General features: G+C 42.2%; 1 protein-coding gene and 1 pseudogene across 1 annotated transcript in view; both read right to left on the bottom strand.

The window, feature by feature from the left end:
- Positions 1 to 13,555, bottom strand: part of LAMP3 (lysosomal associated membrane protein 3) — a 30,515-nt gene extending 16,960 nt beyond the window's left edge. Inside the window, exons 1-3 of the mRNA XM_063105930.1 lie at positions 13,507 to 13,555; positions 7,070 to 7,782; positions 6,069 to 6,197 (exon numbers count right to left, since the gene is read on the bottom strand). Of these exons, the coding sequence (XP_062962000.1) occupies positions 6,069 to 6,197; positions 7,070 to 7,782; positions 13,507 to 13,555 (891 nt within the window). The remainder of the gene's footprint in view (positions 1 to 6,068; positions 6,198 to 7,069; positions 7,783 to 13,506) is intronic.
- A 4,616-nt stretch (positions 13,556 to 18,171) lies between these two features.
- LOC134364843 (U2 spliceosomal RNA) lies at positions 18,172 to 18,277 on the bottom strand (annotated as a pseudogene).
- Positions 18,278 to 18,573: the final 296 nt, after the last annotated feature.

The raw sequence follows: 18,573 nt of genomic DNA on the forward strand, positions 1-18,573 counted from the left end.
TATTTTTGACTTGTTCTCTGTTGCAACTACGAACTCTGCCATCGTATTGCAAAAGCAGCCATAGATAGTACAAAAACAAGTAAGAGTGCTATATTCCAAATAAACTGCACTTACAGACACTGAAATTTGAATTCTGTGTATTTTCCATGTGTCACAAAATATTCTCTTTTTTGAACCATTTTGAAATGTAAAAGCCATCTTTAACTTGTGGGCTGTATATTCTCAGCAGTCAGGCTGAACTTGGACTGGGGGCCATAGCTTGTGGACCCCTGGTCTATCCCATCAATGAGAAATGAGGTCTGAACAAGTCAGTGTTATAAAGATAGTGAGGGGATAACCTCCTTCTTGGGAGAATAAACTGTTGTTAAGAATTTTTAATACTAATTTAAAAATATCTCTTTGTTCCCTTGCTGGCCTAGTTTGAATTGCCAGATCTTTGTGAACACTACCCAAATTTTATTTTTTTACTAATTCACTAGAAGAATGGGAATAATACTAGGATTTACCTCTTAGGTTGGTGTGAGGATTAAATGAAGGATCCCATGTAAGAAACTTAGCTCAGGGTCTTCACTCAAATTTTAACTAGTGTTTTAAACAATGGTAATAAGAAGTCAGATTGCCTCTTCTCAGTAAAACTTTCCTATTGAGCTCAAATGGTAATTTTTATCTATTTCCTAGAGCTCGGATCTACTATAAACAGAAAGAGAGGGCAAGCGAGTGAGTTCAACTTATCCCTATTGATTAAAGAAATAGAGTGGAACTTCAGCTCTAGAGGACATGGGAGTGGGAGGATAGAGGGTTGGGGTGGTTGAGTTTGGGAGCTTTAAGCAGGTGTCAGATTTAATCCAAACCCTGGTGAAAGTACACACAACACATTATACAGTTCACAGCATATGCTTTCTCCTTTTATGCCTGTGGGGTTATTCTATGTCAGCTGTTCTTCTCTTTTGGGGTTTGGTTTGGAGAGTGACAAATATCTACCTGCCAGATTCTTGAAGACAAAGCAAAAATCCTTTGTGTAATCTTTGGCATTGACAAAAGGGGGCTGAGGATTCCTCACAGCCACATACAGCAATTCCGTACTTATAGCATGTCCACTTGAATGCACCACTTGTAAAAGTCCCATCTCACTACCCAACCAATAGGATGCTGAGTTGGTTAGAACACAGCCTAGTAACACCAAGGTCAGGAGTTCAGATCCCCATACCTGACCAGCCTCCACAAGAAAAAAAAAAAATGAAATACCAAGTACAAAAAAAAAAAAAAAACAATGGGATGCTGACACAGTGGCTCCTCACTGCTGGTTATCTAAAGAGAGCTCTGAATACCTCACCAAAGAAATCCTAATTCCTCAAGGAACCTTAACATCCTCCTTAGCAAACTGAGGGTCCACCAACATGTCCACCATTGCACAGCAAAGAACAGATGTCCAGAACAAGCCAGCCAATCAAGCCTGTCCAGGAAGCCAGCATGCCAATGACCTCAAGGCCCCAGGGTCCGCCTGTTGACTTCTGCAAAATGAACTATGCGAGTTTCACAGTTACAGATGTTCAGGATGTGGATTTTGTCTTTAACATCAATCAGGCCTCTTTTGCTCAGCATCATTGTGACTAAATCAAGGATACTTTGCTCTGGACACAGCAAAAAGAAGCCAGAGAGGCTGTTTCTTCAGAACTGCTGATCTACTTTTTGGCAACTTGGCCCAGCGTTCTCTGTAAAATTTAGATTTATTCCTTTATTGACTCTCATTTATTCATAAAACATTTGCTAAAGATATAATATGTACAAAGTCAGGGTTGGGCACTTGAGAGAGCAATGTGAATGAGCTGCAGGCTTGGCCTTCAGGATGGTGAAATGTGTGACAAGTGCATTGATGAAGGCTAGGGGACAGCAGATGGGGACTCTGGGAGCACAAAGGAGGAAGTCTCTCATTTTCACCTGGGGTGGAGGTGGGAGGTGGGGAAGGGGAGGCTGCCCAGGGCGATGATATCTGAACCATCTTAAAGGATGAATGCTCGAGAGGGCTGAAGGGTGGGAGGGCCATTCCAGGCAGAGTGAAAAGCACAGGGGAAAACAGGGCAGGAAACAGGACAGCATACTTGGGAAGTTCTAAGTGCTACGCTCTGAGGCTGTTGACACTGGAACATTGATCACAGTTCTCAAGAGGCTAGCTCATAAGCCAAGAGGGCTCCAAATACTTTAATTTCAAGACCTTGGCTGGCCAGCATACTGCCTGGCCCTGGTGCCCCTCCCACACTTACTGGTTTCCCCAGGTCCAGAGCCAGGTCTGGAGGCCTGGAACTGTCTGGCCAAAGGGGTGGATGAGAAAGGGATAGTGTTGAGCACAGAAAAATAAACTCTACTCCAAGTTACTGAGGGATGTTTTTAAAACAAACTATGGAGGCAGAAAGGTAGTTGTGGGGAGAAGGGGCGAAAGAGAGGTGTGCTCATCTTGAACATGAAGGGTCTGAGTAACTTTCACCATGTCACCCTAATCAAATGAGACTCTGACAGAGACAGGTTTTCAGTTCTTTAAAAAATGAAGCTAAGAGAAATGAGAAAAGAAATCCACCTCTCCTGACCCTACTACAGGCCAAACACCTCGCTGAGCATTTTCACAGACTGTAGCTCAGCTCACCTCCCAGCAGTCCGACAAAATAAGTACTGGTTGGCCCCATCTAAAGAAGAGGAAACTGGGGCTCACAGATCACTAGCAACCCATCCATGGTCACAAAGTGAATGAATGGATAATCTGTCTTGATTGAACAACAAGGTCAAGTGACACTTTAGGAGGCAGATTTTTTTTTTAATGTTATTGTCATTGGTAATATTTCAATTAAAAAATTACAAATTATTATACATGATTTGAAACCTGGAACTATAGCCTATATTTCTGTTATGTTTCCCATATGCCTAGCTCATTGTAAGGAACAAAGTAGGTGCTCAGTAAATTCTTACTGATAAATTAATTGATAAATCAGGCCTGCTATTCAGTATCTAGTTATTATTCAACAACTCAGTTCTCATTTATAACATCTATAATATTACAACAAATAAAAACTCATATTTTTTCAATTTCTCTTTTTCTCTAGAGCAGTCGTTCTCAACCAAAGGTAACTTTGTCTCCCTGGAGACATTTGGCAATGACTGGAGTCATTTGGGGTTGTCGGATGGGGGGGGGGTTGCTATTGTCATCTAGTGGATACAGGCCAGAGATGTTGCTATACATTCTACAAGGCACAGGACAGACCCACAACAAAGACTTCTCTGGCTCCAAATGTTAATACCGCTGTTGTTCAGAAACACTGGTTTAGAGAGTAGCAGCATTTGAAAAATAACTGAACTGTTAAGTGCATTTCTCTTTTGGAAAAACCTAGAAGTTTTCCTGCCTAAATGCACTTCATACAATACAGCCATTAGACAGAAGCCACAGCATCAGGGACCACAAGCCAAATCAGGCCTACAGCTAGTGTTTTATATGACCAGCATAGTGTTCAAATTTTTTAAGAATGTGTTGCCAACGTTTAAAAATCATGTGCTTTTATAAAAGATCTCGATTACTGCCTTCTCTGAACAACCAGAAGATCTGGCAACGCAGGGCTCTCATTACCACCTGATAGAGGTGATGTGTAAAATATTTAACAACTGGCACAATAGGGCAGCCACTCAGAATGGACATCTGATCATCCTGTCATAAAGAACAGCGGCAGTCGCCACCAGAGCTAGATGTCAGCCATGCTTTGGCAACAGTGGCAGGAGCTGTGGAATGGCCACACTCTCTGGGGAGTTGGGCACTCTCCCACCCAACTCCTTTTGTCTCCTCATTTTACTCATTTTGTCCCCTTTTGTCTCTTCATTTTGTCCCCTTTGTCTCCTCATTTTACTGCAGTGTTGTCACCTGCCACTTACCATTTCATGTTTACCTGAATGTTTTTCTTATTAGATTGATTGGAAAATAAAATTTTTCTTGTCTTTAATATTTGATAAAGGTCAATTTTGATGTTCATCAAAATTGGCAATATAAAAAATTTAGGACTACCTGTTTCAAGGAAAAAAATTTTATGTTAGCCTGCTTCACTCATTAAGTTATATGCTTAACCCCTGTAATCCTTGAATTTAGGGCCCCTGTTTTGGCTTAAACAAGTCCTCTTTTTCTTTGGTGGCTGGAGGTATGGGGATCCAAACTTTGGATCCAAACCTCACTCCAACCAGCTGAGCTAACTGTCTCTTTTAAAAAGCTCCCCCGGGGGGGCGGGCAGGAAGGTGGGGGGGGGAACTAGGGCTGGTGGAATTTCACCTTCTTTGAGCCACCTTGCTTTCCCCCTGTTCTGAAACTAGTGTCAGCTGCTTGGGGAATCTGTGCTGGGGAATGGTGAACTTGGCTGGTGAGACTCAGGCAAAGCAGCTCTGGTGACACTTGGGGCCATGGATTGGGAGAGGCTCACCTTGCCCCTTCCTGATGGTGGGTGAAGGAGGGTGGGAGGAAAGAAGGGCCTGTTGGTGCTTCCAGCTCCATCTGGACACTCATTTCCTGCCCATTCCTCTGGAGGGAGAGGTAATTTGGGAGTACAGAGGATTTTCAGAAAGGCAGGAATTCAACACTTGGGTAGAGTTTGATCAAACAGAGCTCAGCCGGAAGGCATTGGAACAACAGGGATGGGGCGTCAGGAGACAGAAGAAAGTAACAAAAAGAGAGGTTGAAAGGTGACAAAGAAACTCCTGTTTGCAGCTCTGCCTATGGCTTGGCCAAAGCTGCCACTGCATGCTGCAAACAAATGTTGGAGGTTTCCAATGCCTGCCTGGGCTTAAGAATCAATGCTTATGTCTGTATCCTCTGCCATTTTGCCCAAGTGATTTCTTAAGAAATCTCTGACACCTCCATATTTTAACTTCAATTGTCCAGAGAACTTACTCTGCCCTGAATGTCTTTCCCATTTGGTGTGAGGAATTATGTGTGAGAAATTATGTCTTTCCCACTTGGTACTGAAAGGAAACCACTGACTTTTCAAGTGTCTCTCTACCTTACAGAGTAAATATGCACCAGGAGGATAAAGCCTTTGGGGCCCAGTTAATAATAACAACAATAATAACAACCACCACCCTTTATTGAACATTGTTATGTACCAACCACTGTACTAGACACTTACATATACCATTTCTAATCTGCCCAAGGGTCCTACTAGGTAGGTGTAATTGTTCCAATTTTATAGATGAGGAAACAGGCCCCAACTAGCCCAAAGCCACTTGCCTAATACCAGCTGCCCAGGTCTTCTCAGTGCCTCCTATCCAGCTCTTACTTAGCCTATTTGAAAGATACTTTGGAGCAAACAGGGGCAAGTCTCTCCCTGGAAGTTGCATGACCAGCCTCGTCTGGTCCCCAAAGTATTTGCCTGTTTCAGTCACTGCAATCACAGCAGCTGGCTATAGAACATCTACCACTTTCCATGCTTGGGTGTGCTCTTCACAGAGGTGACCTCTAATTCCTTTCCCCAACTTTTCAAATGTTAAAATAAAGCTCAGAAAATTAAGTTGCCTACTCGATGTCATAGGAGAACAAATGACAGAGTCACATTTGTAGCTGAGACTCTCTGACCTCAATGTCTGTGCTCCGTCCACTCTACTTCACTGTCTATCCACTTCCAGGAGATGGTCTGGAAAACCCAGGGCCTGGTTAGTCCCTGAATTTTGCTTGCTGTGGTTGGAAAGAACCCATTCTAACATTTGATTTGATCTTAGAATAATCTTTGGTATTCACTGGGAATTTCTACAGGTCTGCTCATCTGTACAACTTCCTTGTTTGGGTGGTTTGTAAAGGGCATGGGTGGCTAGGTTCCCCAGAGGCCAAGTCTCCCCCAAGAGGTCCTGAAGCCCTACTTGGGATGCTGGAGGAGGCTGAAGGGGGAAGAAGGCAAACACAAGATGTCGACACTTCCTCCTCTCCGGCCCGGCCTCTCATTCTTGCCAGCAGCGATCTCAGAACTAAAGTGTGAGATTGCACCATGGCCCCAGCGCCAGGGAGAGGGAAAGCGATGCTAGAGCCAGTCAGTGTGGAGAAGCTCAGGCCTCACCTTGGTAAATGTGAGATTCACAAATCCGCCTTGGAAATTTAATAGAAGGTGGGATTTTCGGGAGCTACAGTTCCCAGAGGCTTGGGTTGCGTTGGGGTCGATGTTGAAGTATCTCTGAGGTGAAAAAACCTAAACCAAATAAGATAGAACAGCTCAGTGAGATAGAAAACTCTAGCAAGAATCCAAAGCACAGACTAGTAAGTGAGCCCAACACCCAAGGCTAAGTAGGCGTTCAGCTCAGAACTGCAAACTCTCCGGATGACACCTCTCATTTCCGAACTGTTATGTTCAAAAGCTTTCTTAAAGAAGTTTTCCCACTGAGAGGAATTCTGTGATACGTAATTCATGGCAGGCATATTCCTGATAAGCTGCATGGAATTTAATTTCTGTTAAGTTAAACATGGTGAAAGATACTACAGGGAAGGGTTTGCTCTCTAAAGTACTTCATTCTCAAATGAAAAACTGGATGTGGAAGTTTTATTTGAAATCATAAAAACTGTGCAAAAAAAGAAAGTATTATTTTATGGTGAATCCTTTCATAAATCAAACAGTCACAACCCTTCTCCTTTGGTCCTCCTGTTAATCTCGATTTTTCATATAAATGTCACAACTGGCTAGAACCGTACAGAGCATCTGATACAAATCTCTCATTTCACAGGAAAGGAGCTGAGGCTTGGAAGTCATCGGGGATGACAGGGCCAGGCTAGGATCAGCACTGAACATCTCCCAACACTCTATGCATGTTGGCTAAAAGTGAGGGATGTGTATATTTAAATTTTTGTTGTATGCCATCCTCTCTCCAAACAATTGCTCTCAGTTTCTATTTTCATAGGTATTCTAAAACATATTCACCTTTTAATGGAGCACCTTGGAGAAAGATGAGCTTGCAGGTATTTATTTCATTTAAAGACACCGGATGCAGGGGAATGATCATTCCTAGCAAGGCAAACCCCACTCAAAATTCTTGAAAGTAGTGTTACAGTCCTATGGCCCCAACTTACTGATTCCTTTTCTTGAACAATAAGCTGTATCCCCATCTCTGCTTTTATACACAGCTTGCTTCCATTTAGCACCTGATAAATTCCTATCTTGGCTGATGATGGCCGAGGTTCAAGGGTAGGTCCAGGAACTGTGGTGGCAGGCAAGGCTGTTTGGGTGGCATTGTGCACAGCTGTGGTTTTTCCTGGGGCCAGTGTGGGTTGAATAGGCTTCTGATTGGTTGTGCTTTTGTGTGATGCTGGGGACAAAGTTGCTGGAAGGGTGGTGTGGTTACTGGGTTGGGTGGTTTTCCCAGTTGTGTTGCTGACAGTTGATAGGCTGGTTCCAGTTGTATGGAGTGGTGGGGTGATGGCGGGGGGCTGTGAATGAGGAGCTGAGCTGGGGCCAATTGTAGCTTCAGTAACTGGAGCAGCCATGTGTGAGCTGTTGAGTGTGGTTTGGGTTGTGACTAGGGTGTGGGTGATTGGGCTGGTGGATGGGGTGCTTTTCGTAGTTATGGGGGTAGTTGTTGGAATTTTTATTGTGGCAGCTATTTGAGAGGTAATGTAACTATCTGTTGATCTTGCTGCTAAAGTTTTGTGAAGCACTTGGTTAGTTGGTTGCAGGAGAGAAGGTTTTCCTACGGCCTGTGCCATTGCTGCTGTAGGGAGTTGAAGATGATGTCTGGTTTCTGGAGATGCTTTGGCTCTTATTTGACTGCCATCATGCAAAAGTACTGCAAATTAGGAAACAAAAAGGTCAAAACACTAGCCAATTGTTTACAAGGTCCCTCCCCTATTCCCATTTTAAGGTTTGTTCATAAAAAAAAAACCCAACAAACACACATATTTTTAGATGTGGAAATTTACAGGGCTATAACAATAAAGTGAAGACCACTGAAGATTCTACCACTAGGCTATAATTGTAATGTTTGGTTGCACCCATGTTTTTTACAGGGTTGTGACAATATTGTAGGCATTCTTCTGCATCTAGCCCCTTTGTATGGGATGTGGTGCTAATACACAATAAAGTGATCAGGCTCAGCTAGATATCTAAGTGTCAATGACTCTTCACTTCCCACCTTCAAATGTGAATCCAGAGAGTTGACATAAAACAGTGTTTGTGGGTAAAGAGCTGCTATGATGACCTAATAGAGCTGAGGCAGCATAAATAATGGTAATAAAGATTTACACATTTTTACGGATTTCATAGAATCACATAATCCTAAACTTGAAAGGGTTCTTAAAAGCCATCTAGTCCAAACCCTAATCTGATGCCCAAATTATACGTATGGGTCTTTGCCATGTGTATATCCAATCTATGCTTGATTGCTCCCAATAACAGGAGAATCGTTTTCTCACAATATAGTCCCTTCTGTTTTTATCTTGCCACCCATTGTTTTTCTAAATATAGACAATCCCTTTCATTTCCTTACTTAAACTTTTGAGTGGCCCAGTCTTTCTCAACCAAGAAAGAAAATTAAACCATAATTGCTCCAAAATTATATGTGGGGCTGGTACTCAAATATTTAACAATCAGCCTGGCCAGTGTGCACCAGCAGAATGTCAGACCTGATTAAATGGTTATCAATTGGTTTATTTGTTGATTGTGCATATCTCTCACCAATTAAAGACAACCTGAAGGTGGCAACTGTGTGTACTGTTGTCACCACCAGTGCCTGTGCATAGAAAATGCTCAGTAAATATGAGTTGTTGAATAAATAACTGAATTGGTAAATGAGGATAAGGGCATTATAGGCCTTCTATGATTACTGAAAGGCTCAAATGAGTTTAAGTGAAAGCCTTCATCTAGTCCATTAAGCACACATACAGTGTCTACTGTTGTCACAGGTTCTTTCTGGTGCTGTCACTTAAGGGCAGGCCTCTGGCTCTCACTCAAGCAGAATAAGTCTGTCATTGCATCCTTTCATCCACACAGCAATCCAGAAAAGTGGACAAAATAAATACAGATGATGTTCTTTGGGAGTCTATGATCAGGTACATTGAGAGATGTCTCTGTCCCTTCAATTTTGTGGTTTCATTGTATTTACCCACAAGCACTCATTGGAGCTGTAGATGCCAAGTACAGAGCTGAGACTTGGGAAAACGTGGGAAAAAGGGAAAGATCATTCTATGCAGGTATTTATAAAGTCCTAAAGCTCATATTCATCAAAATAACTCATGAACACCTGTTCTGTCTCCTTCTTCCATACAATATATTGCTAAGTTACTTTTCCCACATTAATAACAATAAAATCCCAAGTTACTGGACACTTATTACATGGCAGGCCTCAGGTCAAGGGTCATCTTTTACTAGCTCCTCTCAAAACCTTCCAGTGGGTACTATCTTTATCCATCTTTCCAAAGAGGAAACTGGGGCTTAGAAAATTCCATCAACTTGACCATAATTACACAACCAGTCGGTTTTGGAGCTGAGACTCAAGAACCTGTAAATCTGAATCAAAGCCTGTCCTTGGATTTGGGGAAGGGTGAATGTGGAGTGTGTCGCCGGGAAGAATGATGAGGGAAGAGACAAAAGCAGAGGAGAAAGGAATAGGAGGGTGCCCTCCAGTGACCCCCATTTCACCAAAGCCCCATATGATAGTCCTCAGTGAGGCTTTCAAAGATCATGTGCTAAAATGATGATTATTTTCCAGAAGAAAAGTTCTGACTTTAATCTCAGTAGTAAGAGCTGTGAATTATTTTTGCTCAGCTGGCTTGAAAAATGGGAAAGACAAAAGCATTAGTTCAAATTGCCTTCTATAACCTTTTAAAAAGGCTTATTATTAATGACATTAAATTATTTGAAATCATTATTAAAGAGTCTTTTTGTATCTAAAATATTCATTTGGATAAGTTAAATACACGTTACTCAAGAGTTATAGATTTTATGAGCTGTAGGTTTATTTTGTAAACCTAGTAAAATCACCATATGCAGGATCTTTATTTCCATGTTGTAGAGCTTGCAGAAAAATGTTCCACTTCAAGATTGTAATGGAGGTTGACTGTTGTTGAAGATTTATTTTCACAATTCATTTGGGCTAAACCTGCATTGCTTGTTCCTTGGTCAAGAACTCAAGTACCCCATTAGGTTCATACTACTACTATGGAGAAAGAGAATTTGCTATCAGGTGTGGTTTCCAGGAATATCTTGTGGTGAAGAGCAAAATTGCTACAGAGAACTCCGGGAGACTGGAAACCACTTGTCTTTTGTTCTCTTAGGAAGACTTTATACCCCTGCTAAAATCCCACTGGGTATGGCTGATACTCATGAGCTAAAGCAAATCTTCTCGACTGAGTAGAATTTCCTAAAGTGAGTAGCATTCCCTTTAAAAAAGGGAGACTTCCTCAAGATACAATTAGAATTTCTCTCTCAGTAATAATGAATGAACTCAAAAAGAAAAAAAAAAAGCACTTGGTTATTCACAAATGAACAGCATCCCAAGTAGGTCAAGAAGATTCCTAGTACCCCATCAAGTTGTGCTTGCTGTATCGGAAGTCTAGGTGGGTGGCTGGAGGTGATAGTAGTCATGGTGTCTTGATATGGTGTGTAGGTGTGTCTTTTGATGAGGAATATGGGTGGTACACAGAGAGGTGGGCTGGCAGGTGGCTGGACCAAAAGTGCTAAGTTCACAGTTGTTACAGATTGAACTAATCTAGGAGATACAGTTCTAATACTCCCCTTCTCTTTCCCCTCCCTGTCCCTCCTCTCCTCTTCCCCTCTCCCTGCAGGAGTGTGGGGTATAAACGATGGGCAGGTGATCAGATGGAAGACTGACAGGGGTAGGTATGCCATGCATTGTAGTATGTCCCAGAAAGGTCAGATGTTTGTGAGGTACTCAATAAATCTGTGAGGTAATACTCTTACAAAATCTATGTATATGACCACACATATATTACCAATCTCTGCCAAAATTGGGTCATAGTTTTTAAATGGGACCTTTTGGTCCCTAGAGGTTTAGTCAAAGTCACTGGTCTGTCTGAGACCCACAAGAGGGCAGTGGGCAGAAGCAAGGGCAGGACGTAGCTAAGAATCTGTCTTGACGCTCCCTCTATTCAAAAGAACACAGAGCTGGAGTTCGCACACTGATTTGCCAACCACCCAACCCCACTCCAGCATCTCCTCTTCAGAATTCAGAAGACTCAGCAAACAAGTACCCTGGGCCTCTATCCACTGCTCAGACTTCTCTAGGTGGCAATCTGCAGGAAGCGGCATGAGAAGGTTTCAGTTCCCCTGTAACTGGCAGGAAGAACTGAGAGATGAGTCACTGCCCAGTCCCTGGGACAGTCAGTGACCATGCAAGGGCTCAGGATGACTTCTCTAGGTATTTCCCTGAAAGTTGCTCCCTTCCCAGACAATATTTGTTTAGACTAGGGAAGCAAACTGACTGGATAAAGACTACTCAGCCAGTTTACCTAGAATCTATGTCTCTCCTAGCAAAACGTCTAATGCTTTTTGTTTATCTCCAAATAAACAAATATTTCTTGAACCTGAGCATGCAGGACTGTATAGCACAGTAGTGCAGAGTATGAACCCCAAAGCCAGACTTCTTGGATGCCAATCTCAGGGCTGCCACTTGCCAACTGGGAGACCATGAGCAATTCCTTCACCTGCCTCTGCCTCAGTACCCTCATCTGTAAAATGGGGATAATGATAGCACCTACTTTTCAGGGGTTTTTGAGAGTAAATGAGTTGATATAGGCAAGTAGGTTTACATACAGAGCACATAACTTAGCCGCTTTGGGTATGAACTCTGGTTCAAAGCTTAACTCTGTCACTTACTAGCTTTGTGACCATAGGCAAGTTATTTAACCTCTTTGTTCTTCCATTTCCTCACAAGTAAAATGGAGATGATATCAGCATTTACAAGGTCGTCATGTGGATTAAAGTGCTCAGAATAGTGTGTGGCACACAGAAAGTGCCAGTAAGTGCTGGCCATCATTATTACTATGGGCTGATGAGCCCCGTGCTGAGTGAAGAAGGGGCTCACAGCCAGGCAGTTGCAAAGGTGAATAGGGAGAGGCACTTGAGAGAAAAATCTGAGCAGTGGGACCGATAGAACCAAGCAAAAGCACTATAGTAATTGCTTTACAGGCACCATCTCACTTTGTCTTCCAGCACCCCTGGGAGAGGATCCTATCTTCCCCACTTTTTGGTGAGGAAACTGAGCATCTGGTGATGTGAACAAGGCCTCCCTGCTGGTAAGGGTCAGGGCAAGGGTCTGAATCCAGGTGTGTGTGACCTCTCAAAGGCCACACAACACTGATCTGCCCTGGGGCTCTGAGGAAGCACCTCTCATGCTCCATTCACTCCCCTCAACTCTGAGGACTTGCAGCTCAGGTAGGAAAGGGCAACATGGCGTTTCCAGTCCACCTGCCCTTGCATGTGTCAGCACTCACTGTGTTCCTGGACCGTCCGTCTGTGCCAGCCATTCAGCTGGTGCCCACTGTGGGTTACCCTAAGACTGAAATTTTCTGCTTTTTTATTAGCTTACCCTGAGAATGTAATGATGGATTTCCTTTTCTGTCCCCCAAAGAACATGACACTATAATTCTGAAAGCATGGCATAAGGAAAAACAACCTGGCTTAGGGCTGCTGACCTGACCCTTCCCACAGCTTTCACAGCATTCATAATATTCATGTTGAACTGAGGCCACTGCGTCCCCCATGTGAGCGTGTTAGCAGGGCAGTGTGGACTGAGGTAGTTCTCCCGATGTTCAATTCAGCGGTTCTGGAAGGAATTGTGAGTTAACCAGTGAACGTGATATCAGGAACAGAACAGCAGCACCTGAGAGGACTCCATATCTTAGGGAGAAAATGCTCTCCTGAAAGCAGGGTTTGAGACATAAAATCATCACTATAAGCTCAGCTTCCCAGACAGCATCTCGGATCTGAAGCCCAGTAGTTTTTTTTTTTTTTTTTAATCTTTAACACCCTGACTTACACCTTTCTGAAGTGGCACAATTTGTCAGACTACATCTGATGCATTATCATGGTTCATTGTTTATACAACATAAACATGGCACTAACATTTGAGAAAAACAGAAAAAGCAAGACATGACTGCTTTTCCCAGATAACAGAGCCCAATTTCTAAGCCATGTCTCAGTTGTCCATCTCTTAAATCTAAGTGATTTCTACAAACTCTCCCTGATAAGGTACCCAGAACCCATTTGGGAACCAGGGACAGTGTCACTGTTTTCTGGAACTGACACCTACTCTACCTAACTCAGGGAAAACAAGCCAAACTGTGAAAGCCCTTGGAAGGAATTTAGGTGTGCCCCATAGCTCAGACGCCGGGTCACTGCGGAGAGACGCCTGCAGCCCAAACCCCACAGTAGCAGAAGCCCTATCTACAGTCCATCGTCCTGTCTCACCTCGGCCAGGGACATCAGAATGCATTTAGACTTAGGAGCACCAGGCAGGGCAGGGCCACCTCGGAAGGTCCCGCGTGTCACTCACCGGCCAGGGACACGAAGAGCGCCGCCACCGCGGAGAGCGGCCGGGGCATGGCTGGCGCGCGGGCTCCGCTCACCGGGCTTCCGAGCCGCGCGGCAACGCCGGGGAAGACGCAGCTCTTTGCGGCTCTCCACTTGTGGCAGAGAAACCGAAGTCACTCGCGTTATGAGAAGTAGCCGAAAGGTCCCCCAAGTGGTGCGCGGGGAAGGAAACCACAAGTGGCCCTTGAGCGAAAGCGGCACTTTCCTCCCTGCCTTTAGTGTTTGTGAGGGGCGGGGACGCGGCGGGGGCCGCCCAGGTGAAGGGCGTCTGGGATCCCTTCTGCACCAGAGGTGGTGGCTCCGCGGCCCCGCCAGCTTCCTGCTCTGCTAACCCGGTTCTCTCCTCTTTTCTCTAACTGCGCGGGTACATTTCTGTAAGCCCAGAGACCCTGGTCAGCTGGGAGAAAACCGGTCCCTCCGTCGTGAGGTGAGCAGGGCTCTTAAAATGGCTGGAGCACTGTCTCTGAGTGCCAACCCCCCGCCCCCCCATATGACCTTGGGTAACCTCTCTGAGCCTTGGTTTCTTCTTCTGTAAAATGGGGACAATACTGCCTACTCCCAGGTAGTTTTACAAATCCCAAATCCCTGGAACACAGAAAACACTCAGTGTCTTTGAAAGGCAAACTTTTTATGTCTTATGTCCTTCCTCTATTAATGAGACAAAACAAAAATGGCCTATCTCTCAGGACTGTGAGTCTCAGTGAAGAACACAGCATTTAGGCGGTAGATTAGGAGACCCTCCTGATTGTGGGGTTTAGGGCTTTCAGCCTAGTCTCAAATCATTTTCTGAAAAGCAACTCTGGGCTACAACTATTTTATCGTACCATGTTGCTCCAAACACTTTATCGAATCAAGTAAACTTACCAATGTTTACGTTGTGTTTCAAAATGGAATTTTTGTGGTGGAAAGTAAGGGTTAACTTGTGTCAGTCAACCTCATCAGCAGTTTTAGCAACTACCTGCTTTCTGGTCTTTGAGTCAATTTATTCAACAGACGATAATTAAGTGAATACTATGTGCCAGGCACTCTTCCTATTCCATGTAAGCCCCACAGCCACTCCATATGGGCACTGATGTTATCATTGCTGTTCCATTTTGTAGATGGGGAAACTGAAAACAGAGAGGTCAGTTGACTTGGCCAGAGTCACTTAGGTAATAAATGAAGAAGATGGGCTATGATTCCCATCTGGCTTGAGAGTCTAGGACTTTAAGCGTTGTCCTGTATTACCATTGAAGAGGTGTTCTAGACTAGAATTTAGGCTTCTAAGTTGCTTACTGCCTAGTTGAAAAACATTTTTTAATATACAATAACAGCCAGACAGTGACTGATCAATTGTTTGCTGCTTAGAGCCATATTAAATGAGGAATTGAATAGTCAGAGATGACTTGATGGTGGTTGGACTGCTTTGAAGGTCACGAGAGGATCTGAATAGTTAGAAAATAGCAATAATAATAGTAATAATAACAATAGTGGTGCTGGTACTAGTAGTAGTAGTTTCCGTATAAGGAAGGAAACCCTACTATGTGCCTGACACTGTGTAATGCATATGGCAACTCTACAAGGTAGATTTTTAAAATCTCCATTTTGCTGATGTGGAAATTGACCCACCCAACATCACACAACAGACTAAGGTTTGCATCATGTCCTGTGTGGCCCTGAAGCCTGTGTCTTTTCTGCTGGCCACAAGGAACAAAATCTCAGGAGTGGTAACAGTCCAGACTAAAGGATACTGGGGAGAGTGAAGAATATGTTTGAAAGGTCAAGGTAGTACCACACTGGACAGGCTGAAAAAACCAGACAGAGGAGTCCAGCCTCAACCTAGGAGCACATGGGGGCCACTGAGGCTTTGAAGGAGGAAGTTACATATAGAAGCAGGTGTCAGCCTGACACTTGGTAAGGGGCTGGTGTCTTTGAGGGAAGGCTTATTCATTGAGGTAGCCAACCTTGAGGATCAGAATCTTGAGGCTGTTTTTCAGGGATCCTGCCTTTGACTCAAGGAGAGATGCCACAGCAGGGTGTTTCAGAAACAGCCGGAGCCAAGTCATAGACCTTCCACACTCCCCATTTATTACAAGGAATATTTATTACAAGGAATCGGCTTATGTGATTGTAGAGGTTGGTGAAACAAATCTGAAATATTCCTTGTAATAAATATATCCAATTAAATATATATATATATATATATATATATATATATATATATATATATATATATATATATATATATATATATATATATATATATATATACATATATCCTGCTGGTTCTGCTTGTCTGGTTGAAACTTGACTGATAAAATATTCTATTATATAGATATGCCAAAATTTATTTATCAATTCACCTGTTGATGGACATTTGGGTTGTTTCAGTTTTTGGCTATCATATATAAAACTATGATGAGCATTCATGTGCAAGACTTTGTATGGACATGAGCTGTTATTTATATTCGATAAATACATAGGAGTGGCTAGATCATATGTTAAATGTATGCTTAACCTTTTAAGAAGCTGCTAAACTATTTTAGAAAGTGGTTGTACAATTTTACTTTCAATTAGCAGGGTATGAGAGTTCCAGTTCTACATCCTCACCAAAACTTTATATCATCAGTCTTTTTAATTCTAGACCATCTGATAGGTGTATACTGGTTTCTCATTGTGATTTTAATTTGAATTTCCCTATGAACCAATAATATTGAATACTATTTTTTTATATTTCTTTTTTTTTTTTTTTCTCAGCTGGCCAGTATGGGGATCTGAACCCATGACCTCGGTGTTCTAAGGCTGTGCTGTAGCCAACTGAGCTAAACAGCCAGCCCAATAATGTTGAATGCTTTTACATGTGAATTTTGCCACCAGTATATCTTATTTAGTGAAGTAGCTAGTCAAATATTTTTCCCATTAAAAAATTGAGATATAATTCATATGTCAGAAAATTCGCTGTTAAAAGTACTATTCAATTCTTTGAAAAAAACATACTTGCGATATTGTGCAGACACCACATTACAACCATCTAATTACAGAACATTTTCCTCACTCCTCAAAATGGGGACTCCTACCACTCACTCCTCATTCTATACCCCAAAAGCCCTTGGAAACCACTAATCTACTTTCTTTTTCTCTCTGTGAATTTGCCTATTTTACAAAAATGGAATCATATAATATGTGGTCTTTTATTTCTGGCTTCTTTCAATTAGTATAATGTTCCAGGGTTCATCCATGTCATAACATGTATCAGTGTTTCATTCCTTTTTGTAGCAGAATAATATTTCATTGCATAGATATACCATATTTTGTTTATCCATTTGTCTTGGCTTGGGATGACATAAGAAAATACCACATACTGGTTGGCTTAAAGAGCAGAATTTTTCTCACAGTTCTAGAGACTGGAAGTCCAAGATTAGGGTGCCAGCATGGTTGGGCCCTGATATGGGCACTATTCCTGGCTTGGACATGGCTGCCTTCTTGCTATGTCCTCACATGGTAAAAACAGAGAGAGAGAGAAGGTGCTTTGGTGTCTCTTTTTATAAGGGCACTAAACTGGCTAGTTAGCTCAGTTGGTTAGAGAGCAAGCCTGTAACATCAAGGTCACAGATTCAGATCACCATATGGGACAGCCACCCTGCCCCCCCACCCCCCAATATAAGCACAAGCTCTCATCATGAGCACCACTTTCATGGCCCCATCTAAACCTAATTATCCCCAAAGGCCCCATCTCCAAATACCATCATGTTGGGGGTTAGGGCTTCAAAATATGAATTTGTGGGGGTGCACAATTCAATCCATAGCACTACTCATTGGTTGACAGACAGACATTTAGGTTGTTTACACTTTTTGGCTATTATAAATAATATTGCTATGAACATTTGTGTACAAGTTTTTTGTGAACATATATTTTGGTGTATACTTAGGAGTAAAACTGCTGGGTTATATGATAACTCTATATTTAACTTTTTGAGGAATGGCCAAACTGTTTTCCAGAGCACTGGCACCATTTTACATTTTCACCAGCAATGTATGAGGGTTTTAATTTCTCCACATTCTTGCCAACACTTCATTACTCTTTTTTTTAAAAAAATTAAAGCCATGCTAGTCAGTGTGGAGTGGTATCTCATTGTGGTTTTCATTTGCATTTCCTTAATGACTAATGATGTTAAACAACTTTTCATATGCTTATTGTCCATTAGCATATCTTCTTCAGAAAAATACCAATTCAAATCCTTTGCTCATTTTTAATTGCGTTATCTTTAATTTTATTAGTAAATTGCAAGAGTTGTTTGTATATTCTGGATACTAGACCCTTACCATATTTATAATTTGCAAATATTTTCTCCAGTTCTGTGGGTTGTCTTTACACTTTCTTGACAGTGTCCTTTGAACCCCAAACTATTTATTTTGATAATGTCCAATTTATCTCTTCTTTTGTTGCTTGTGCTTTAGGTGCCATGTGAAAGAAACCATTGCTTAAGTCTAGACCAAAAAGATTTACACGTATGTACATATAATTGTCCTTCAGTATTTGCAGGAAATTGGGTCCAGGACTTCCTGAAGATACCAAAATTTGTGGTTGCTCAACTCCCTTCTGGAGTTGTATTTGCATATAACCTACACACACCTTCCTGTATACTTTAAATCATCTCTAGATTACCTATAATACCTAATACAACGTAAATGCTATGTATTTTTACTGGGAACAGATACTACACTTGATCTTAGCCAAAAGGCTGAGAAGTGATGCTAGGTATTTTAAATTTTGAATTATTTTTCATTGTTGTATTGTTATTTTTTGAATATTTTTGGTCTGCAGTTGTTTGAATCTGCATATGTGGAACCCACGAATATGAAAGGCTGACCATAAACATTTTCTTTCAAGAGTTTTAAAGTTTTTGATCTTACATTTATGTCTGATCCATTTTGAGTTACATTTTGTACATGTTGTGAGGTAGGGGTCTGTAGTGGATTGAATTATGTCCCCCCCCAAACTCACTGAAGCTTGAATTGTGTCCCCCAAGTTTTATATATTAGAAACTTA

This window comes from Cynocephalus volans, chromosome 1 (genome assembly GCF_027409185.1).
Source record: "Cynocephalus volans isolate mCynVol1 chromosome 1, mCynVol1.pri, whole genome shotgun sequence".
Classification (NCBI taxonomy): Eukaryota; Metazoa; Chordata; class Mammalia; order Dermoptera; family Cynocephalidae; genus Cynocephalus; species Cynocephalus volans.